Raw genomic sequence first — 22,272 nt, forward strand, 5'->3', positions numbered from 1 at the left:
TAGACTAAAATTCTCAGCTGGCTTCTGTGACCTCAGGAAGGCTGCAATAAAATCTACACCAGGATTTGAATGTGGGGGTGCTAGTTACCTCTTTTTGGGGGGGTTCCGGTCATGGGGCCTGAACTCAGGTGCTGTCCCTCAGCTCTTCAGCTCAAGGCTAGCGCTCTACCACTTGAGCCACAGCGTCACTTCCGGCTTTTTTCGTTTTTGCTTATGTGGTGCTGAGGAATGGAACCCAGGGCCTCATGCATGCAAGGCAAGCGCTCTACCACTGAGCCACCTTCACAGCCCCATGTGCTAATTATCTCTTATACCTACTACCCTTGGAAGAGCTGGGATTTTTCCAGCAAGAACATGTTCCCATTCCTATTGGAAACCTTTCCTCAACTGCTGGTAATGGAAATATTGCAAGTGTTTGTTTTGTTTTTGGCAAAGTTGATGACATTTGAAAGGCATATAGGATGGATTATCGAAGCAGAAATAAAGAAGCTGTTGCCTCTGTCTGTTGCATTTCTGGAAGTGATGAGACCTGACCCAGGATAAGGACGGTGGAGACAGAAAGGAAAGGACATGTGTGGGTGGTGTTTATTACCAATGGGATGTGGGGCGTGAAAGGATGCCCAGTGTAGAGGATAATGCTTAAGTTTCTGGCATAGTTTCCAACTGTGGTCAGCCATCCAGGTTCTGCTTTCCTCCCTGGGCTGTGTGTGTGTGTGTGTGTGTGTGTGTGTGTGTGTGTGTGTGTGTGTGTGTGTGTGTGTGTGTGTGTGTGTGTGAATGGAGCCATGTAACCCACAGTGAAGCACTTTGGAAATGGCAAAGCTCTGTACCCATCATCATCTACAATATCGTCAAAGCACACCCATCACCCACTATGGTACCTGGGGGCAAGGATTAAGGGAAGTTACAACAATCACCCAAATATGGGGTGAGTGGTGGTTCCCAAAGTACCATGGATTCATTCCTGGCACTTGCCTGCAGCCGGAGGGGGCGTGTCCCGCAGGGCTCCGCCCACAGGCGGGGCCTGGGCGGGGCCTGGTCGCCGCGGGAGCCGAATCCAGCGGGAGCCTTAGCTTTAGCCCGCGGTCGCCTGAGGTGCGGACCCGACCCGCCCCCGCTCCGCTGCACCCCTCCTCGCCCGGATCCCCGAAGCCGGCAGCGTTCTCCCGCCGCCAGGTGCGACCCCTCGGCGAGCGAGCCCCGCAGTCCTGCACTCGGAGTCCGAGGTAAGGGGCGCGGCCCCGGCCCCCGCTCGCCCTCCCGCCTGTGAGGGTTGCGAGGCGGCGCCCGGCAGCCGAGGGGACCGGAGCAGGGGTTGGGGGCGCCCTCTAGGGAGGAACCCCGCGGCGGAGGGAGCGTGGCCTGGGCTGGGGGCGTCTCCCCGGAAGGTGTGTGTGTGTGGGGGGTCCGCTGAGGGAGCTCCGAAGAGCTTGGGGTGCAGCCCAAGCAGGAGCAAGAAAGCGGTGCCAGGGCTGGGGGTAACAAGAGCGGCGCCGGAGGCAGGGAGGGGTCGCTGGGAAGGGGTGCCAGGCGGCCAGGGCGGGGAAGGGGGTGCCGGGAGGATTAAGGGGGGCGAAGGCGAGGGGGGGCGTGGAGGCGCGGAGCCTCGGGTGGGGGCTGGGTCGGAAGGGGTCTTTCGAGCCGAGAGGAGCGAGGTGCTGAGAGGTGAAGGGCGCGGGGCAGGAGGGGGCCGTCTGGTCGGGGAAAGGGTCCAGGGAGGGCGGCGGGGACGCGAGTGTGGACCGCTGTGGAACGGAGAGGAGAGCGTGCGGGGCAGAGAGCAGCTGGTGCCTGGGAAGGAGTCTGGGTGCGTTGGAGGGCGAGGGGAGGGGCTTGGAGGGGCCAGTGTAGAAAATAAGGAGGGAGAGCTGGGAAGGGACAGAGGAAGGGCAGTGGCTCTGGTTGTGGACAGGTGACACCTAGGTTCTGGTCAGGATGGGGAGGAGGTACTGGACTAGAGCAAGGTCTGGTGGCTCAAAGTGGAGCAACCTTGAACTTGGAGAGTTCGAAGCTGGGTCAGGTTGAGGATGAGGTCAAGTATGGAGTGTGATGTGTGTGAGGGTGTGAAGTGTGTGTATGTGTGTGGGGGGGGGTGAGGGAAGACAACATGGGGGTCAGAGTGAACACTAGACTCTGGCTTCTCCAGAGTCTGAGGGAGGAGGAGCGGGGACTGGACCCAATTATACCACCATCTGGATCACCAAGAAGAGAACAGTGGACTGGAAAATTCATCCTCAGGTGGACTCTGCTTTAGATGCTCAAGATGGAAGGGATTTGGGGGAGGATAGAGTGGCAGTTTCTGAAAGCTAATAAAGGTGTGCTTCTCCATCCCCTTTTTCTAGGATCCAGATGGAAAGGGATGGATGACTGTAAAAGGAATGGATGTGTGTATGCGCAGGTGGATGCACACCTGTTTTGGGCCCATAAAAAGAGGAAGACAGTGGAAGTGGTGAAAGGCACTGTCTGTAGTGGTAGGAAGCCCAGAAGAGAGGTGATATGGGAAGGCAGGTGGGTCTGACAGTGGTGGTGCTTGGCAATGAGAATTTAGCTAGTTGTGGAGTCAGTGTGTTTCCATCAGAGGAAACAATATGAAGAAAGACAACAATCTAAAAGAATCTCCAGTCCAAAAAGTAAATCTCTAGTTTCTTAAGGATTGTGATAAAGGAAACCAGTAATATAGAATGTTTACATTGTTTTCTTTGTGTGTGTGTGTGTGTGTGTGTGTGTGTGTGTGTGTGTGTGCCCATCATGGAGCTTGAACTCAGGGCCTACGCACTGTTTCTGAGCTTTTTAGCCCAAGGCTCTAGTACTCTACCACTTGAGCCACAGCTCTACTTTTGGCTTTTTTTTTTGGTGATTAATTGGAGATACGTATCTCATGGATTTCCCGGCTCTGGCTGGCTTTGTACCTCAATCTTCAGATCTCATCTTCCTGAGTAGATAGAATTTATAGGCATGAGCCCCTGGCACCCAGCATGGTTTCCCCTTTAAGCTTGGAGCCCATTAGGATTCCACTTCATCTTTCCAGAGTAGACACAAGGCCTGGCACATAGTAGGTGCGCAGCTGTGTAAAACCCTGCAAAATAGATGTTACTGATGCTTTTATGTAGGTGTGCCTCCATGTTGTTATTAGTTGCACTCATGTCTACTTCCAATCTGAAGAAGGAACAAAATGGCTTTTACCAAGTCTTCCTTGTGTTTAGGACCAAATGTTTCCAAAGCAACTAGCAGGATACATTTCATAGGTGCTCAGTAGATGGTAGCTATTATGATACTATTTCTGTGGTTCTATGAGTCTTGGGAAAACAGTGAGGAGTGCTGGGCTTGGCTGGTAGTAGTGGGTTGGTAGTGTGGAATCATTTAAAGAAAGATGAAATGTAAAATTAGTTAAAGTAGGACTTTTAGAGGAAGGGCATATTGCAAAGTAAAGTCCACATTTGCCCCACTCCCTCCTTATCCCTCTGAGAAATACTCCTTGAAAGAGGACAGTTTCATTTATTGAGTCTCTGCTATATTCCATATACCATGCTAAATACATTACTTACATGACTTACAATCTTTCTAACAATGATTGTTTTACCAAGGAGGAAACTGTGTCTTAGTCATTTTATGTTTTGTCCCGGTCTCATAGCTAATAAACCATAGGGCTGGAAACTGAATCTGGTTTGTTTGATTTGGAACCCTAAATTATTTCCATTACTCAGAATGACTTTCTAATAAAAAACATGAAGCATATAGGCAAAAGTAAAATTGAAGAGGTTTATAAAGCACTCTCTCAACCACTGATTTTAACAGTTTTTCTAGCAAGCCATTTTTTTTTTTTTTGGCGGGGCTTTGGTGGTGGTGGTGGGGGGTGTCGGTCATAGGGCTTGAACTCTGGGCCTGGTGATGTCCCTGAGCTTTTCAGCTCAAGGCAAGCATTCTACCACTTGAGCCACAGCACCACTTCTGATTTTCTGGTGGTTAATTGGAGATAAGAACCTCATAGAGTTTCCTATCCAAACTGGCTTTGAGCTGTGATCCTCAGATCTCATCCTCCTGAATAGCTAGGATTACAGGTGTGAGCCAATGGCACAGGAAGCCATTTTATTCACTCATTTCATAGATGAGGAGACTGAAGCCAACGGTAGGATTTGCCTGTGATTACATACACATTAAGAAACGAGCCAGGATTCAAGTCTCTTGCATTCAAGTCTCTTGCATTCAATCTTGCCCTTAACCTTTGAAGTACATCTATGTTCATCTTTTCTTGCTAGGTTTTAAGGCTCTTTTTCCTAGCTGAAGATTGCTTCTTCCTCAGGTGCTTATTTCTGCCCCCTTTGAGATATAAAGGTTTTTTAAAAATTTTTTTCACAGCAACCCTGTGAGGGGCCATTTCTTTCCTTTCCTCAGCCTGGAACTAGGGATGACTTCCCAGATGGTTCTTGCGCATTCATCTGTATTTCTCCTCATGGGCACAGTGAGCTACCCAGCTTTATCATTTTATGCGGCTGTCACAAAAGAGAGGGAAGATTTGATCGATGCTTATCTTACAAATGCAGTTCTGCACGCACCACTGTGCAGTGACCAGTCTGCTCAGATCTGCCTCAGGCGACTGCCTGCTGGGATGCTTTTTTCCTCTCTTCCAGATGTCTGTTACCCCTCCTCCCCCTGAAGAACCCCTAGAGTGTTTCCATCTTAACCCTTCTCCTCTCTCTGCGTGTCCCTGTTTTCACACCACCTACCAGGAAAGCCATGTTGTGTCCTCATAAGCAGCTGTTGACTGTATACTAAGGCAAGTACAGTGTGGTAACTAGGTGCTCTATTGGGAATTCTTCTTTACTTATCCTAAAACTGGTCAAATCTGGGAGACATTAGATCACAGAAATTCTAGTCCTGAACTGACTTGTGTGCAAATCCTTGCTGTTTGTGAAGCTTCATTTTTTTCTTACTTATAAAATGAAGAGGGGCTGATCACAGCAGGAATGGGAGCCGTCATTCCCCACTCTCACATTCAGGGTAGCATAGCCAATTTTACACATGTACAAGTGTATTTTTTTTCAGCACAGTGAAAGAAGCACATACATAATCATTCTTTTAGTTAAAATTCACAGCAGCCTCATGAAGTATGTAGTGGCATCAGATGAGGAAACTTAAACTTCAGTGATTTGTCCTAATTCATATATTGAATTATTGGGAAAGCGAGGACCAGTAACTTGGCCTTTGGTTATCATGTTACGTGTGTTACTTCAAAATTCTTCTAAGAGTGTAAAATTAGGTATATTATCTAGAGTGTAACACTAGCTATATTATTTTAGAAATGAAAACTAGTAATATGGCATTTACATCAGTAGTCTAATACATAGAAAATGCCTGATAAATGCTTATGGAAAATATGCCCTGGGTCCAGTGTTGGCAGGTTTTCTTGGTTCAAACTTCCCTGACTCCAGAAGGGGAAGCAGTTAATCCATTGTCAAATAGATGCAAATAATGGAGTCTCACTGCAAGAGAGGACAGTTGAATAAGATCTAACTACAGAAATGAAGTACATCAGCTCCACATTCCAGTTGTGGAGATTGGGGGTCCAGAGTGATGAAGTGACTTTCATTAATTCAGTACACATTTCCTGAGTGTTATTATGCACTTGGATTTGTGCTAGAAGCCAGGCATGCAGAAATGGAGTGCATTAAGTCCCAGCTGCTCAGTGTAAAAGAGGAGGCAGAATAGTAAACAGCTCTGAAATGACACAAGTGCCATTTGAGTGTTCTGGGAATGTACCATTAGGTGTGCATGCACAGGGAAGAAAGATGCACTTGACCTGGACCTAAAAGGATGAATAGGAGTTTATTTGGAAGTGGGAATAGCATGTAGGCAGAGGAAATACATATATAAAGAACAAAAACAAAATAGTACAGCATATTTGGAATAAATAATAATTTGATATAAATTTGAAAAAGTTGATATTCGATATAAATATTTTATATAAAAGTAACACATGTATGCTGGGAGCCAAGGGCTCATGCCTGTAATCCTACCTACTCAGGAGGCGGAGATCTGAGGATCATGGTTCAAAGCTAGCCCCAGCAGGAATGTCCGTGAGACTCTTGTCTCCAATTAACCACCAGAAAATCAGAAGTGGTGCTATGGCTCAAGTGATATAGCGCCTTGAGCTGAAGAGCTCAGAGACACTGCCCAGGCTCAGTGTTCAAGCCCCACAACTCCCCCCCCCACTCCCCCCCCCAGAAAAAGAAAAAAAAAGTAGCACATGTTGGTGAGGAAAAGAGCTTAGAGAATTGGTTCTTTGGTGTATTAGCTCTCTGTTAACCTGGATGGTTTGGGCTTGATCTTTAGAGCTATGGACAGCCACAGAAGTTGTTTGGGGTTTTGTTGTTGTTGTTTGTGTATGTGCGTGTGGTACCAGGGCTTGAACTCAGAGCTTGGGTGCTTTCTGTTAGCTTTTTCTCTCAATGCTGATGCCCTACCCCACAAGCCACACTTCTACTTCCAGCTTTTTGATGGTTTGTTGGAGATAAAAACTTCTTAAATTAGTCTTCACTGGCTGGCTTAGAACTGGGATCCTCAGATCTCAGCCTCCTGAGTAGGTAGGATTACAGTTTATAGTCAGGAGCCATCAGTGCCAGGCCTCATGAAAATTTCTAAAACGGGGAATGATAGCTCTTCTTCCTACAGGAGATTTTCCTTGAAAACCGTGTTTTCAAGGTGGGTTAGAAGCTTCTTCTAACCAGGGCCTCCCTGTCTCATCATTTGCCTTCTATTTTATTACTTTTGCTTCCCTGTTCTTTTATTCTTGATAGATACTTATGTCTGATTCATATTTGTACTTTCATGATCAACTCAGGGCTTGCACCAGAGCAATGTGTTCCGCAAATATTTGTTGAGGAAATGAGTGGGAGGACCTAGATTCCACCCCAATCCTAAGCAACATTTGTGGCTGGTGCAGTGGTAGGGTGATTCTGAGTGGCATATATTTTCTCTGTGATGTTGATGTGGGGAGTAAGTGTGTAAATGTCAGGTGGCCATGAGAATATTAGTGACTCAAAGTCATCCTGGAAGTATGTTCTGGAATGACCATAGAGATCTCTTTTGCAGATGGCCTCAGTGACCGATAGTAAAACTGGAATCAAAGATGCCTCTGACCAGAATTTTGACTATATGTTCAAACTGCTCATCATTGGTAACAGCAGTGTTGGCAAGACCTCCTTCCTCTTCCGCTATGCTGATGATACCTTCACCCCTGCCTTTGTCAGCACTGTGGGCATCGACTTTAAGGTGAAGACAGTATACCGCCATGAGAAGCGAGTGAAGCTGCAGATTTGGGTGAGTCCTGGGCTGGGCATCTTGTGTAGGATATTTTCTTTTTTTGTGTGTGTAGGATATTTTGAGAGACAACTAGTCTGCTGCTATAAGGGGTAGAAGACAGGGAAAAAGTGGAGCTTCTGGGCTTGACAATATCAACTATTAATGATATTTTTAGGTATGGCCCCTGGGCTGTCCCCACGCTGGTTTTATGTAAATTTGTTCTCCTCTGGAGGTTCAGTTGCTTCTTCTGCTTGTCTCTCCAAGAGGCTTTATCTTGGCTTGTAGAAATGACTAAACAAGAAACTGGGCTTTGGAGTTACAGAGCGGGGTTCAAATGCTACTTGTTTGTTTTTGTTTTTTTTGGTACCTGTCCTTGGGCTTGAACTCAGGGTCTGTACATGTCCTTCAGCTTTTTCTACTCAAGGCTAGCACTCTACCACTTGAGCCACAGCTTTTTTTGCTGGTTGATTGGAGATGAAAATCTCATAGACTTTTGTCTGGGCTGGCTTCAAATTGTGATCCTCAGATTTCAGCCTCTTGAATAGCTAGGGTTACAAGCATGAGCCACCAGTGCCTGGCTCAAATTCTACTTCTACCACTTTATTAGCCATTGAAACTTGACTAAATTACTTAATCTCTCTGGACCACTCTTTTTTCTTTGAGGATTATAGTGGCATATATATCATAGAACTTAGGGGTACTTAGCATAGTTCCTGAAATATGACAAATAAATGCACAGTAAATATTGGATACAGGATAGGTTTTCTATTGTTGTATAACAATTACTTAAAAACTTGGTGGTACCAGGCACCAACCAATGACTCATGCCTGTAATCCTAGCTACTCAGAAGACTGCAATCCAGAGAATCAATTTGAGGCCATCCTTGGCAGAAAAGCCTAAGAGACTGTACCTCCAAAATATCTAGCAAAAAGTTAGGTTGGAGGCATTGCTTAAGTGGTAGAGCATCAGTCATAAGCAGGCAAGCCAAATGAGTAGGAGGCCTATTAGCAAAACAAAACAAAACAAAAATAAACTTTGATATAAAATAAAAACTTTGATATAAAATAAAAATAGTTGAGTCTGGGAATGTGGCGTAGTAGGAGAGTGCTTGCCTAGCATGCATGAAGCCCTGGGTTTGATTCTTCAGTACTACATAAACAGAAAAAGCCAGAAGTGGTGCTGTGGCTGAAGTGGTAGAGTGCTAGCCTTGAGCAAAAGAAGCTCAGGGATAGTGTCCAGGCCCTGAGTTCAAGCTCCAGGACTGACAAAATAATAATAGTAGAAGAGATAGTAACTCCTATTGTTATTATCTGATAGTTTCTGTGGGTCTAACATTTAGGAGTGATTTGAGTTCCATGATATGCAGTCAAATGTTGGCTTGGGCTGTAGTAATCTGAAGGATTGACTGGAACCAGAGGATCTACTTCAAAAGTGGCTTACTCACGTGTCTGATGCTGGCTGTTGGCAGAGGCCTTACTTCCTTTCCATTTGATCCTCTTAGTATCTTTACAGAGCTGTTTAAGTGCCTTTATTTCATGACAGCTGGTTTTCCCCAGAGTGAGAGATCTAAGAAACCAAAGAAGAAATTGCAGTGTCGCTTATGTAGCCTTATAGTATTCTCTTGGGAGGCAACTAAACACAGGTATGAATACTGGGGAGAAAAGATCACTGGAAACTGTCTCAGCCACACAACTATTAGGTATTATCTAGTAATGGTACTATTCAAATATGCTCAGATTTCAGAAGATAAAGGAACATGTACATGATAGATTTATCACTGAACTGAAAATTTTGAAAAATTTTGGAAATTTGTGCCAGGTGTGTGAATATCTGTGGTCTCAGCACTTGGAAAGCCAAAATAGCAGGATTAAGAAGTCAAGACCAGCCTTTGCTACATGGCAAAACCCATCTCAAAACAAAACAAAACAAAATTTGTGAAAGTTTGAACCATGTCTTGCTTATCTGTCGATTATACTTATTAAATAAATAAATATATTATTGGAACAGTTCATATATAGTACTTTTCTTTTTACAAATTATTTCTTGTATTACTATTATCTCATGTTTAACATATGAGAGAGTTAGTCTTTTAATACATCCTAATTTTACAGAAGAATATAACCTAGCAATTAATTTATCTTAGGTAAGCCACACAGCTATAAAGTGAAATTTGGACTCATCTTCTGATTCTAAATAATGTGCTATTTTCTCTATGCAAAGCTTATGGATCTTATATTTCCATTTATGATAAGTGGGACATTAATTTATAGAGATTAATGTTCATTTAGTTCTCTATTAAAAGCACTGAGGAATCAAAAATAGTTTTAAATTGGAAAAACTATAGAGTGTATGTACTTTTTTGATTCTAAAGGTGTGGTTTCCATACCTGACTACATTAGCAACATTTGAGGATTTGCTAGAAATGCATATTCTTTATATATATATATATATATATATATATATATATATACATACATATATGTAGAAATGCATATTCTTCATATATATATATTATTGTAAAGATACTGTACAGAGGGGTTGCAGTTACATAAGTAAGGTAATGAGTACATTTCCTATCGAGCATTGTTAGCCCTTCCTTTGTCTTTCCACTACCATCCCTTCCCTCCCCACCTCCCCAACTTCTTTCTCCCCCTACCAAGTTGTAAAGTTTCCCTTCCCCTTCTCATATTAGAATAATGCATATACAAGATGTAGGGCACCGGAATCAAATACAGTGAAAACAGGGTTTGTACCATGAGGGAAGAGCACATAAAAGAAATAAAAAAATCACATAGTACATTAAAAACAACAGCGACAAAGATAAAATCTCTTGTGTCCCTATCTTGGGGTTCATTTTGCTTAGCATCATCTTATATGGTCATATGTACATAGCTTTTGACCTTTTCTGCTTGTCTGGTAAGATTATTCTAGACATATACTAGTTATTGCAAATAAGGGAAACCATGGGTCGGGCTTACTTCACTTAATATAATTTTTTCCACGTTTTTCCATTTCCTAACAAATGGGGTGGTGTCATTCTTTCTGATGGAGTCATAGAATTCCATTATATATATATATATATATATATATATATATATATATATATATATATATACCACATTTTCTTGATCCATTCATCTACTGAGTTGCATCTGGGTTGGTTCCATATCTCAGCTATGGTGAATAATGTTGCGATAAACAGTTGTGCTGGTAGTTTTAGTATGGTCTTGTTTGTGATCGTTTGGGTAAATGCCCAAAAGTGGGATTGTTGGGTCATGGGGGAGCTCTATGTGTAGTCTTTTGAGGAACTTCCATACTGCTTTCCAAAGTGGTTGAACAAGTTTACACTCCCACCAACAATGCAGTAAGGTTCCCCTTTGGCCACAACCCCTCCACCATCTGTTATTAGATTTCTTGATTATAGTCATTCTAACTGGGGTGAGGTAGAATCTCACTGTTGTCTTGATTTGTTTCTTTTTTGGCTAGAAAAGTTGAGAATTTCTTCAGGTGTCTATTCTTATAGAAATGCATATTCTTATGTGAGCCTCTGACTTTCTGAATCTGCTATTATAAAATGCTGGAATTTGGGCCCAACAATCTGTGTTGAAGAAGTCTTCCAAGTGGTTTAAAGGCAGGCTAAATTGCAGAACTATTGATCTGACTTAACTACCTGTGGTAAGATTCGACAAGAGTTTACTAAAGGCTCCTATTATGTACTAGTACTTCCACTTCAGTTATCTGACAGCATCTTCACAGCAGAAGCACACACAGGTGTGAGAGACTATTTTAGGCATGGTGAGCAATATAGTGAAACCAAATCAAGGCTGTGAAAAACAGGGAGAGAGTGTTGAGAAATTTGCTGGAGAAGCCAGAGATGGCTGATTGAGAGTCAAGGTAAGATCTATGAGGATGTATTTATTTCACTGACTTAGTTGATCACTGCTTTGCTTAAAAACATTTCACAGTTTTTATGTGTGCATATATTTTTAGGTAGCAAAATGAACTTTTCCATATATTCACAAATACATTGAAATGTGAGCATTTAAATGTTGTTTCATGTTTATGTATTTTAACATCCCTTGGTGTACAAAAGTAAATACATATACAGACTAAGTAAATAACCATATATTGTGCATACGGTACTTTGTATAACAGTCAGAGGCTTCTTGTCATTGTCCAGAGAGTACATGTCTGGTGACTCTTTAGAAAGCTCACTTAATTTTATTTTCAATCTCTGGATATAAAATATCATTTTTATTAATATGTATGATGTAGGTTGGCACAGATATCTTCATTTGATCCCTGAATCAGCTGACCACATAGTCTATAGTTGGGAAATATTGAGGATGTCTTGTGTCCTTTTAAGGGAGTAGCAGTGGCTCCCTCATGCCTCTGCTCATTTTCAGCCTATTGTAAGTATTTTCATTTTTCATAGGCCTGGTTAAGTAGGTTTATTGATTATACTACTTAACTAATGAGATTTCACATTGGATATGTGGCTTTTAGAGTCCCATAAAGAAACCTCTGATTATAGACTGTGCTAAGTGTAGTGAACCTAAATGAGCAATAAAAAAAATGGCTGAACTGACATTTCTCCAACTCCTGGCATAAGTTCATTGCCAGCCACATTTTGAGGTAAAATTAGTGAGGAGTTTATTAGATCTGACTTAGTCACATTGCTTTGCTTAAAAACATTTATCAAAGAGTTTGTGTGTGTGTGTGTGTGTGTGTGTGTGTGTGTGTGTGTGTGTGTGTGTGTGTGCTTTTATGCAACAAAGTAAAACCTTTTTTGTGCTTTTGATAAATATATTAAAACTTAAATGTTTAAATTTGTTTAGGTCATCTTTGTATTCTTAACATCTGTTATATTCTGTTATGTAACATCCATTACATAACATCTGTTAAGTAGGTTATATATGTATATGTAAATAGTCATATATTGTGCATGTTGTACCTAAAATTCTCTACTTAAAGGGATATAAATTTAGAGACCTCTATCATCATCATAAGCACTGGGGAATTCATAGAAGTTTTTGTTGTTGTCATTTTTTAGTACTAGGGTTTGAAATCACAGCCTCATACTTGCTAGGCGGGCACCCTACCACTTGAGCTGTTCCTCCAACCCCATAGTAAGGTTTTAACAAAGTCAGACTCGCATCTTCAAAAAATTCTTGGCTTTATCCAGATGTGGTGGCTCACACCTATACTTCTAGCCACTCAGAGATAGAGATCAGGAGGATCATAATTTGAGTGTCCCTTGGGGCAAAGACCCCATCTCAACTAATAGATGAGTATGGTGGAATTTCCTGTCATCCCAGCTATGTGGAAGGCATAAACAGGAAGATTATAGCTCCAGCCAATTGCCATATATCCTAAAAATAAGTAAAGCAAAAAGGATAAGGGTATGATCCATGTGGTAACCCTCCACCAAAAGAAGTTCTTGTTTTCAAGTAAAGAATAGGGATGAAAACAAGGCAAAGAAACTGTGGTTTTGATCCACACTCATCAATTTGTGCACATTAAATATGTATTTATTTTATAATCAGTTCTACCTTAGAAATTTGTACATAAGTAAACAAATAATTAAACAAGAAATTTGGCTAAATATGGATCAGCTATGAAAGAAAGAATGAAATTCATCAGTGGTTTGAGTAAGTAATACGGGCCATATCCAAGTATATAGTTGGCACCAATGGCTCATACCTGTAATCCTAGCTACTCAGGAGGCTGAGATCTAAGGATCAGGGTTCAGGATCAGGAAAATCCATTATACTCTCATCTCCAACTAACTGCCAAAAAGTAGGAAATGGTGCTATGGCACAAAGATGTAGAGCACTAGCCTTTTGCGCGAAAGCTCAGAACAGTGTGTACATCTCAAGTTCAAGCCCCAGGACTGGCAAAAACAGCAACAATAACAAAAACCCAGCAAACGAACAAACAAAAGCCAAAGTATGTTAGTCTGCTTGGGCTACCGTAAGAAAATACTACAGACTGAGTGGCTTTAAACAACTGAAATTGGTTTCTCATAGTTCTGGAGGGCGGAAATCTTTTTTTTTTTTTTCCCCTGGTTGTGGAGCCTGAACTCTGGGCCTGGGCGCTGTCCCTCAGCTCTTCAGCTCAAGGCTAGCGCTCCACCACTTGAGCCACAGCACCACTTCTGGCTTTTTTGTTTTTGCTTATGTGGTGCTGAGGAATCGAACCCAGGGCCTCAGGCATGCAAGGCAAGTGCTGTACCACTGAGCCACCTTCCCAGCCTGGAGGGCGGAAATCTTAAGATCAAGATGTTGACAGGGTTGCAGATAGCTGCTTCTGTGGTGTTCTCACATGGCCCTTTCTCAGTATGTGGGCATGAGGAACGGGGAGAACTCCTTGGTGTCTTTTCTAATAAGACTAATCATATTGGATTAGGGCCCTCCCCCTTATAGCTTCATTTCACTTTAATAACTTCCTTTCACTTTAATAACTTCCTATAGCCATACTGGAGGTTAGAGCTTAACTCGTTAATATAGGGAGGACAGTCAGCCCAAAACAGAGAGACAGTGGCAAAGTAACATAAGGAATAGAAATGAGGAGAGAGATTAGGACCAAAATTGACTGAAGATGATGGTCAACTAGTTGTAAAGGGAGTGGGAAGAACCTAAGTATCTACTTTTTACATAGAAGTTCTGTAAATTTTTAAAAACTATGTGGGCTTCAGTTAGTTACTTTGCCCCTATAAATACATAATACCCTCATGCCTATAATCCTAGCTACTCAGGAGGCTGAGATCTGAGGATCACAGTTCAAAGTTTGCCTAAGCAGAGAAATCCCTGGGACTTTTATCTCCAAGTAACCAGCAAAATTCTGCAAGGCGATCTGTGACTCAAGCAGTAGAGTGCTAGCCTTGAGCAAAAAAGCTCAGGGACAGCACCCAGGCCGAGTTCAAGCTGCAGTACTGGTGTGTGTGCACACCTTACATGTTTATTGAGGAGGAGAGGCCTAATGCAATAGCAGAGTATTGCATCCAGCACATACTAGGAATGCAAGAGATATTAGATTCCATCTCTTTTCTTTCTCCTGTCCACATGCAAAGGACTATTGGGCCCCCTTCCAGATTTTCCCCTCTGTGCTTCCAGAAGTGCTGAAGCAGCTCCCGCTCACTAGCATGGTATGAAGTGTTAATTCACTTTCTCTACTATTCAAGCCCTGTCAGAGAGAAAGTTGTTGTGAGGGAGAAAGGTAGATTAAGACAGAGAGCATTGCTCCAGTAGGAGTTTTCTGTCATTTCTTGGGGAATATCAATTGAGGAGAGTGTTGGGAGTCCCTTCTTTCTTGGGATCTCTTAGCACATAGTTCCCTGAGTGGGCCTATGTTTCCTGAGAGGCCAGTTGAGGATCAGAAAAGAAAATCTTACTAGGGAAGTGGGGTAGATGAGAAGTCTCATTAAAAGTGAACAACGTAGGGGAAGAAGACTGGGTAAATGAAAAAGCAAGTCAATGGATCTGTAACACATGGCATGTATTTATGAAAACTGCATTTAAAAAACTCAAAAAAGAATGAGAGTCCACACAAGTATGAGCAGAGAGAGACTTAGTAATATTACAGCCACAAATCAATCTAAAGGCCACTTACTGCTGGCTGGTGGTTGCCAAGCAACCTTAGGAGACCTTGAGGAAGAGAAGAGTAGGAAGGGCTGCTGGTCAGGGGAAGAATCATCTGTGGAAGGACACAGCTAACCTAGTCCACTGGAACTCTAAGTTCTAATCCTGTGTCAGTGCCCATTTGTGTGATTAGAGTGGCCTTTACTACTTGTTTCCCTCAACTATCCAGGGGAGAAATAATCCTTGCTTATGGGTTGTTGTGAAGATCAATTGGTGAAAGAGAAGAGAAAGCCCAACTATGAAGCTGTCAGTTCCTGGAAGTTCATCCACAGAAGGACTGTGGATGTTCTGACACAGGCAACTTATTCTTACATGTGCTTTAAATCATTCTTCATGTCACATTTTCCCTCTGATCCAAGGAGGCAGTTGTCTGCTTAGAGAAGAGGTGGTTACAGCCATAGATGTCAAGCTGCCTGGGCAGAGCCAAGCGGTAAACGTCATTGTTTGAACTTATTCAGTAAATATTTATCTGGTGCTCACTCTGTGCCAGTTATTGTGTTAGGCTGGGATATTTCCTTCCTGCTTATGTGGAGTTTGCACTCTAGTATGGAAAATAGACATTCAGTACACGAATGAAAAGGATCTAATTTCACCTATGTTGTAGATATTGAAGGAAAGACTAGACCTATTTAAACCCAGGTACTGGATCTGAGAGCTAGGGAATTGCTGAACTGTGATCAGGTCTCATCCTGGACTTCTGGCTAAATCTTATTCACAATTTAAAAGGCTAGCTTAAACTTGCCAGGTGCCAGTGGCTCACACCTATAATCCTAGCTACTCAGGAGGCTGAGACCTGAGGATCATGATTCGGAGCCAACTCTGGGCATATAAATCTAATGGACTCTCCAATAAACCAGTAAGAAGATGAAAGTGGAGAGTAAAAGCCTTGAGTGAAAAAGCCAAGCAATAGCACAAAGCCCTGAATTCAAACCTCAGGATCACGTGCATGTGTGTGTGTGTGTGGGGGGTGAACCCACCTACCACACCCCCACACTCATACCCAAATAGTAGTTTTTGTTAAGTTTTTTTGAGAGATCAGTAAATGAACTTCCTTTTCTTCCTCACTTAAATTTGGAGCCAATTTGTAGATAGATGCAGGAGTTAAAGGGTGAAGAATGTAAAGGCCTATTAGTTAAAAAAAAAAAACAACACTAGTATGAAGCACATGATAAATCTTAAGATGTAAGGCTTGTTAATACTTTACTCTGGAGTCAGACATACCCAGGCCAATGTGAGTCACTTTCAGAAAGGTGGAATCTAGACTCCTAAACCTAAGCTGGAGACTTATAAAGAGGTCAATGGGTAGCACAGAAGAGTCTGGAGGTTGAACAGAGACTAGGGCTTTGACAAGTCCCTATGGCTCCAGGAATGTGGAGACAGCTTGTGAGTACACCATCCTATGTTCAGCTCTAGTGATAATCAGAATTGATTTTTCTAGGCAGCAAGTTTCCTGGTGTGGCTGCAGACATGCTGACACTTTCATCTCCTCAAAGCCTGTAGGAGCCAGCTGCTGCATGGAGTTTAATCTGATTTTTAAAATCACAACAAAGTCTACGGGAAGTCAGATCGAAATTACAGGCATAGTCTGTCTTTGTAATTTGTAGATAAATTAACCAGCAATCCTGTGACTATTTGAGGCAGGCACAACCCTCTTCCATCTATCTAAATTGGTGTAGGAGAAAAAAAATTACAAGTCTTTGTGTACTTATTCATGCAGTGAAAATATTGAATGAATAATGCTAAACACGAACATAAGATGACAAAAAAGACCTATAAACAATATAAATGGTATAATAAAGTCATGAAGGAAGTGTGCTAGGAATATGGAGGAGAAAACAGCCACTTCTACTTGGGAAAATGCTCTACAATGGAGGATGCATTGAGCTGGGATCTTGATGTATGAATACAACACTTTGAGGTTATGTGAGGAAAGGCTTTACAGGCAGAAGAAAAGACATTTGCAAAAGCATGACTGCTTTCTAGAATCCCTTAAGTGCCTGATAGTGCCATGCTCTGCAAGGGATGGGTAAAATAGTATCTATAAAATAAATTAATATTTATAAATAATAAAATAATATCTATAATAATACCTTGAAGGGGCACTTAGGACATGGGAACAGATCCCTTGTAGACATTAAGCAGGGGAATGATAGGTTATATAATCTGACATTTTTAAGTAAACAAATTTTTTTTTCTTGCCTGTCCTAGGGCTTGAACTCAGGGCCTGGGCACTGTTCCTGAGCTTTTTTGTGCTTAAGGCTAGCACTCTACCACTTGAGTTACAGTGCCACTTCCAGCCTTTTTTGAGTATTTATTAGAGGTAAGAGAATCATGGACTTTCTTGCCTGGGTTGGCTTTGAGCCACAATCCTTAGATCTTAGCCTCCTGAGTAGCTACGATTACAGGTGTGAGCTACCAGTGCCTGCCCGGCTTAGGTAAACTTTTAATCTAGATAATTTTATGTTCAAAGGAAAACTACAGTGATACGACAGAGAATTTCCATAATTCTTCACCTGTTTTCTCTAACCTTAACAGATTACATAGCCATGGTACATTTGGCAAACCTAAGAGACTGACACTTATACAATATGATGAGCTAATATGTAGATTTTTTTAAAGATTTCAGTAGGCTTTTTAAATTCCACACTGATGTCCTTTTGCTATTTCAGGATACAATCTGAAGTATCATGTTGCATTTAATAGCATTTTAATTGACACATAATTTACATGCCATAAAAGTATACCTCTTTAAAGCACACGGCTCAGTGATTTTTTAGTAGATTTGAAAAACTGTATACATTCCAGACATTTTAGTGATTTACATCTCAATATTCACCAGGTTTTCTTTGAACCAAAGTTATGTCTGTTTCAAGAATAAATTATGAGAGGAAGGAGGCTAGTGAGGGAGGGAGGGAAAAAAAGAATCAAAGGAGGAAGGGAGGGAGGGAGTTACAAAGTCTCTCAGGCAAGAAAGAAATATAAGCAAAAGTAGTTTGAATAGAAGGTTTCAAGTGTAGCTGTTTGAAAGATGCAGTTTCTCCTTCCAAAACATGATAGAAGGCCAGACCTTCTCCATTATCCTATTCTACTAGAGTTCTCTGTTACTATTAGCCTTTTCCCACCAAGTTTCCTATTGGTCATTCATCAGACACAGTGCCAGAGGCTTTCCCTAAATTAACCCACTTAATCCTCACTATGGCCCCATGGGGTAGGCAGAGACATGTAATCCCATGCTTGACAGGGAGTAAATAAAAGAAAGAAGAAATGTAGAACCAGGACAGAAGCAGGGAGAACTGGTTTAGGATTTGCAACAGTGGAAGCAGAAATAATAGGCTTTAACTAGGAAGCTAGTAATGGTGGCAGTGAGAGGATCCATGTTCTATCTGCCTGCTGAAAAGTTTGCAGATGGGATTTGGATTGGATGAGGAGAGAGAATGGGAGGGATCAACAGTTTGGCCTGAACAACCGAAAGGTTGGGCATGCCTCTGACTGAGATGGGAAAGACTGTAGAGAGAGCAGGATTTGGGGAAACAAATAGAGACTCAATTTGATTATGTTAAATTGGAGATAGCTGTTACGATAACCCAGTAGGGATAAAGAATAAGCAGCTGAATGAATAATTTACAGTTTGAGGCAGAGGTCCTGGCTATAGATATAAATTAGCAAGTCATCAACTCATATATTAGATGGTATTTAAAGTTATGATATGAGATTCATAAGGCCCTGAATTCAATCCCTAGCAGGAAAAATGAATAAACCAAGTAAGTAAATACCATGAGACTGAATAGGATCCGTAAGGGCAGAAGTAAAAGTCCAAGCAAAAGAAGTAAAGAGCAGATATATTCCAGCATCAAGATGTTGGGAAGATGAAGAAGAATTGGCAAAGGATTCGGGGGGGGGGGGGGAGGGGAACAACAACAACAATTGTCCTGGCAGTCACATAAAGATAAACTTACTGAGGCAGAAAAGATAACTGTGGGTAAAGATGCTGATGAATATGAGGACTGAGAACTGATCATTAGAAACATGGAATATGTTAGGAGCCTGGATACAAGCAGTTTTGGTAAAGTGGTGAGAATGAAAACTGAATAAGAGTAGAAGAGAAATTTAACTATCACTTGAATACTTTTACAGCAGGGCACTGGTGGCTCATGCCTGTAATCCCAGCTATTCAGGAGACTGAGATCTGAGGCTCACAGTTCAAAGCCAGCCCAGGCAGGAAAGTCCAAGAATCTCTTATCTCTGGTAAACCACCAAAAAACTGGAAGTGGTGCTGTGGCTCAAGTGATAGAACACTAGCTTTGAGCTGAAGAGCTCAGGGACAGTGCCCAGTCCCTTCAAGCCCCATGACTAACCAAAAAACAAAACAAAACAAAATGAACTTTACAAATAGAGGGTTTTTTTTTGTTGTTTTCTGTTTCTGTTTTTTGTTTTGCCAGTCCTGGGGCTTGAACTCAGGGCCTGGGCACTGCCCTTGAGCTTCTTTTGCTCAAGGCTAGCATTCTACCACTTGAGCCACAGTACCACTTCTGGCTTTTTCTGTTTATGTGATACTGAGGAATCAAACCCAGGGCTTCATGAATGCAAAGCAGTTTTAATCTGATTTTTCAAATCATAACATAGACTTTGGGAAATATAATCAGAATTACAGGCTCAGTCTGACTTGGTAATTTGTAAATGAATTAACTAGCTATCCTGATTGACTATTCGTACTTTGAAGAATTTTTGCTTTAAAGAAGAGGAGACCAGGGGCTGGGAAGGTGGCTCAGTGGTAGAGCGCTTGCCTTGCATGCATGAGGCCCTGGGTTCAATTCCTCAGCACCACTAAGCAAAAAAGAAAAAAAAGCCGGAAGTGACGCTGTGGCTCAAGTGGTAGAGCACTAGCCTTGAGCTGAAGAGCTGACCCGACAGCGCCCAGGCCCAGAGTCCAGGCCCCATGACCGGACCCCCCCCCCAAAAAAAAAAAAAAAAGAAAAGGAGACAATTGAGATGGCACCTAAAAGTGAAAGGGGTATTGAATTAGAAGAGAAGTGTGTGTGTGTGTGTGTGTGTGTGTGTGTGTGTGTGTGTGTGTGTGTGTGTGTGTGTGTGTGTGTGTGTGTGTGTGTGTTTGCCCGCGCATGTGCGCGCGTTTACGCCAGTGTGCTTGAGTACCAGTCTTAAGGCTTAAATTCAAGGCCTGGGCTCTGTCCCTGAGTTTTTTTTTTGTTCAAGGCTGGCACTCTTCTACTTGAACCACACCTCCACTTCTGGCTATTTGGTGGTTAAATTGGAGACAAGAGTCTCATAGACTTTCCTGTCAAGCTGGCTTTGAGCCCAAATCCTCTGATCTCAGTTTAGGATCTGAGGATTACACTAGAATAAATGACGTGAGCCACTAGTACCTGGCTAAGGTTTTGTTTTTTGGTTTTTAAAATGAGATAAGTAACAATATGTTTGTTGTGCTTATACAGTAATACAATAGAGCTAGCAACAGTGTTGCCAATTAAGAAACAAAATTGCAAAACTGATTATATGTCTAGAGTGAGAATTCCTGGGACAATATCCTGGAGCTGGTGAGAGGAGATGACTGACATGCAGAGGTTGACTTCTTGCTGGGAGTGAAAGTGCATCCACAGCAACAGGGGAGAAAGTGGAGGGCTTGAATATGGGGGGCAGCTTGGGGTTGCATGTGCTGGTGAGAGTTCTTAGATACAGTTTCCTGGTGGAGGAGGCAGAAAGGTCATCAGTTAAGAGTAGATTAGAGAAACATTAGAGATTTGAGGAGTGAACATAGTCTAGGAATAAGGGAGAACGAATAGACCAGGGAAATGTAAATTGATTGTTGATTAGGATTAAGGCTCCATTTGTAATTAGGGATCATAAATTGGAATTCATGTATTCATGAATTTGAAGCATGATTGTGTTTATTTTTCCCCTCCAGCTGTATTTTCTTTTGTGGGTAAGGGCACAGAATTGGCAGATATTTGGCTTTACAGAAGGTGTGGTTTTGCTTGAGTATGATAAAGCAGTAGAAGGGTCAGGGAGTCAGGGGTTTGTGTAGTCATTGTCTTGATTGACTGCAGAATTCAAGCTGGGCAGAGAGGGAGGTAAGGACAAAGAGGGTGAGAGACAGTGAAAAGATTGTAGGGGATTAAGATTGTTGAAATTGAATGGAGAAGTGGGCTGGGAAGGTCATAGTAGTCTGAGAGTTGGTGGATTGAAATTACTCTGGATAACTGAGGTCCAGAGTATGGCTGTGAGAGTGGCTAAGGTTGGGGTCAGAGATTAGCTTCGCTGGAAGAGTCCTAGAACAAAAGAGTCTACGAGGCTGGAAGGCACATCTATGTGGGTATTCAAATTATGAAAGATTATGGAGAAAGTAACAGTGAGCCAACAGTTGCCCACTAGCTAATAGAGGGAAGAGTGGGCAGTATAATCTCATGAAATTCAAAGTTGGAGGTGTTTTGTTTTGTTTATTGAAGGAGGAAAAGAGAATGATCTGGGAGCAAGAACGAGAAGCAACATCTGCCTCTTGAGCCTAATGATTAAAGGGTGGTGAGAAGGGAAGCCAGCAGCCATTTAGAGGCTCAGGGAGAAGCTGTTTGCTCAGGAGAGCCAGTTTTGGATTACAGGGAGGGAAAGAAAACATTCAGATGGGGGACTGACCAAAGTATTTTTTTCCCCCTGAAAACTGAGTTTCAGGAAAAGTGGTAGGAAAATTTGAGTGGGGAGGAGAGGAGGTAATAGGGTTAGGAAAGATCTTGTACTGAGTATGGGAAGCAGATTCTAGTGGTCAGGGATAGCCTAGGAGACTTGGGCCTCTTGCCATGACTGACATGAACAGAGGGATAAAAGGTCAAACTGCAGACAGATGGCCCCAAGACAATAGTGTAGGAGGATTTATACTTCACCTTTTTCCTTTGTAGATCTGATATAGATTTTCTTATTTAGCCTTTCCCCCTCATTTTTATTAGCATAAATTAATTGTACAAAGGGATTTCACTGTGATGTTTTCATATATGTGGACAATGTACTCAAAACCCATCTTCTCTACTGAACATCTTGAGAGGCACAGACACAGTAGGGGTGCTTTCCATTCACACATCAATTGTTGTGGCGATAAACTTTATGTACATACAACATTTTCACCTGTAAATGAAGCTAATAATGCCCCCCACAGAGCTGATACGAGCTGAAAATATCTCTAGCTGTCATGCCAGATCAGTGTTCAGTGATTTCTTGTCAGTTCATTTCATCCTCAGGATATCTCTGGGGATTAGTACTGTTGTTACTGTTGTTTTGCAAGATAAATAAGCCAATAAATACTCAGTAAAAAGTGAACATGTTCTG

At 42.2% G+C, this 22,272-nt stretch overlaps 1 protein-coding gene across 1 annotated transcript in view; it reads left to right on the top strand.

The window, feature by feature from the left end:
- The first annotated feature begins 1,067 nt into the window (after positions 1-1,067).
- Positions 1,068-22,272, top strand: part of Rab3b (RAB3B, member RAS oncogene family) — a 62,706-nt gene continuing 41,501 nt past the window's right edge. The window contains exons 1-2 of the mRNA XM_069987237.1: positions 1,068-1,226; positions 7,090-7,317. Coding sequence (XP_069843338.1) covers positions 7,090-7,317 — 228 coding nt within the window. The 5' untranslated portion in view covers positions 1,068-1,226. The remainder of the gene's footprint in view (positions 1,227-7,089; positions 7,318-22,272) is intronic.

Source organism: Dipodomys merriami, unplaced genomic scaffold, assembly GCF_024711535.1.
Source record: "Dipodomys merriami isolate MVZ:Mamm:240054 unplaced genomic scaffold, mDipMer1.0.p SCAF_34, whole genome shotgun sequence".
Classification (NCBI taxonomy): Eukaryota; Metazoa; Chordata; class Mammalia; order Rodentia; family Heteromyidae; genus Dipodomys; species Dipodomys merriami.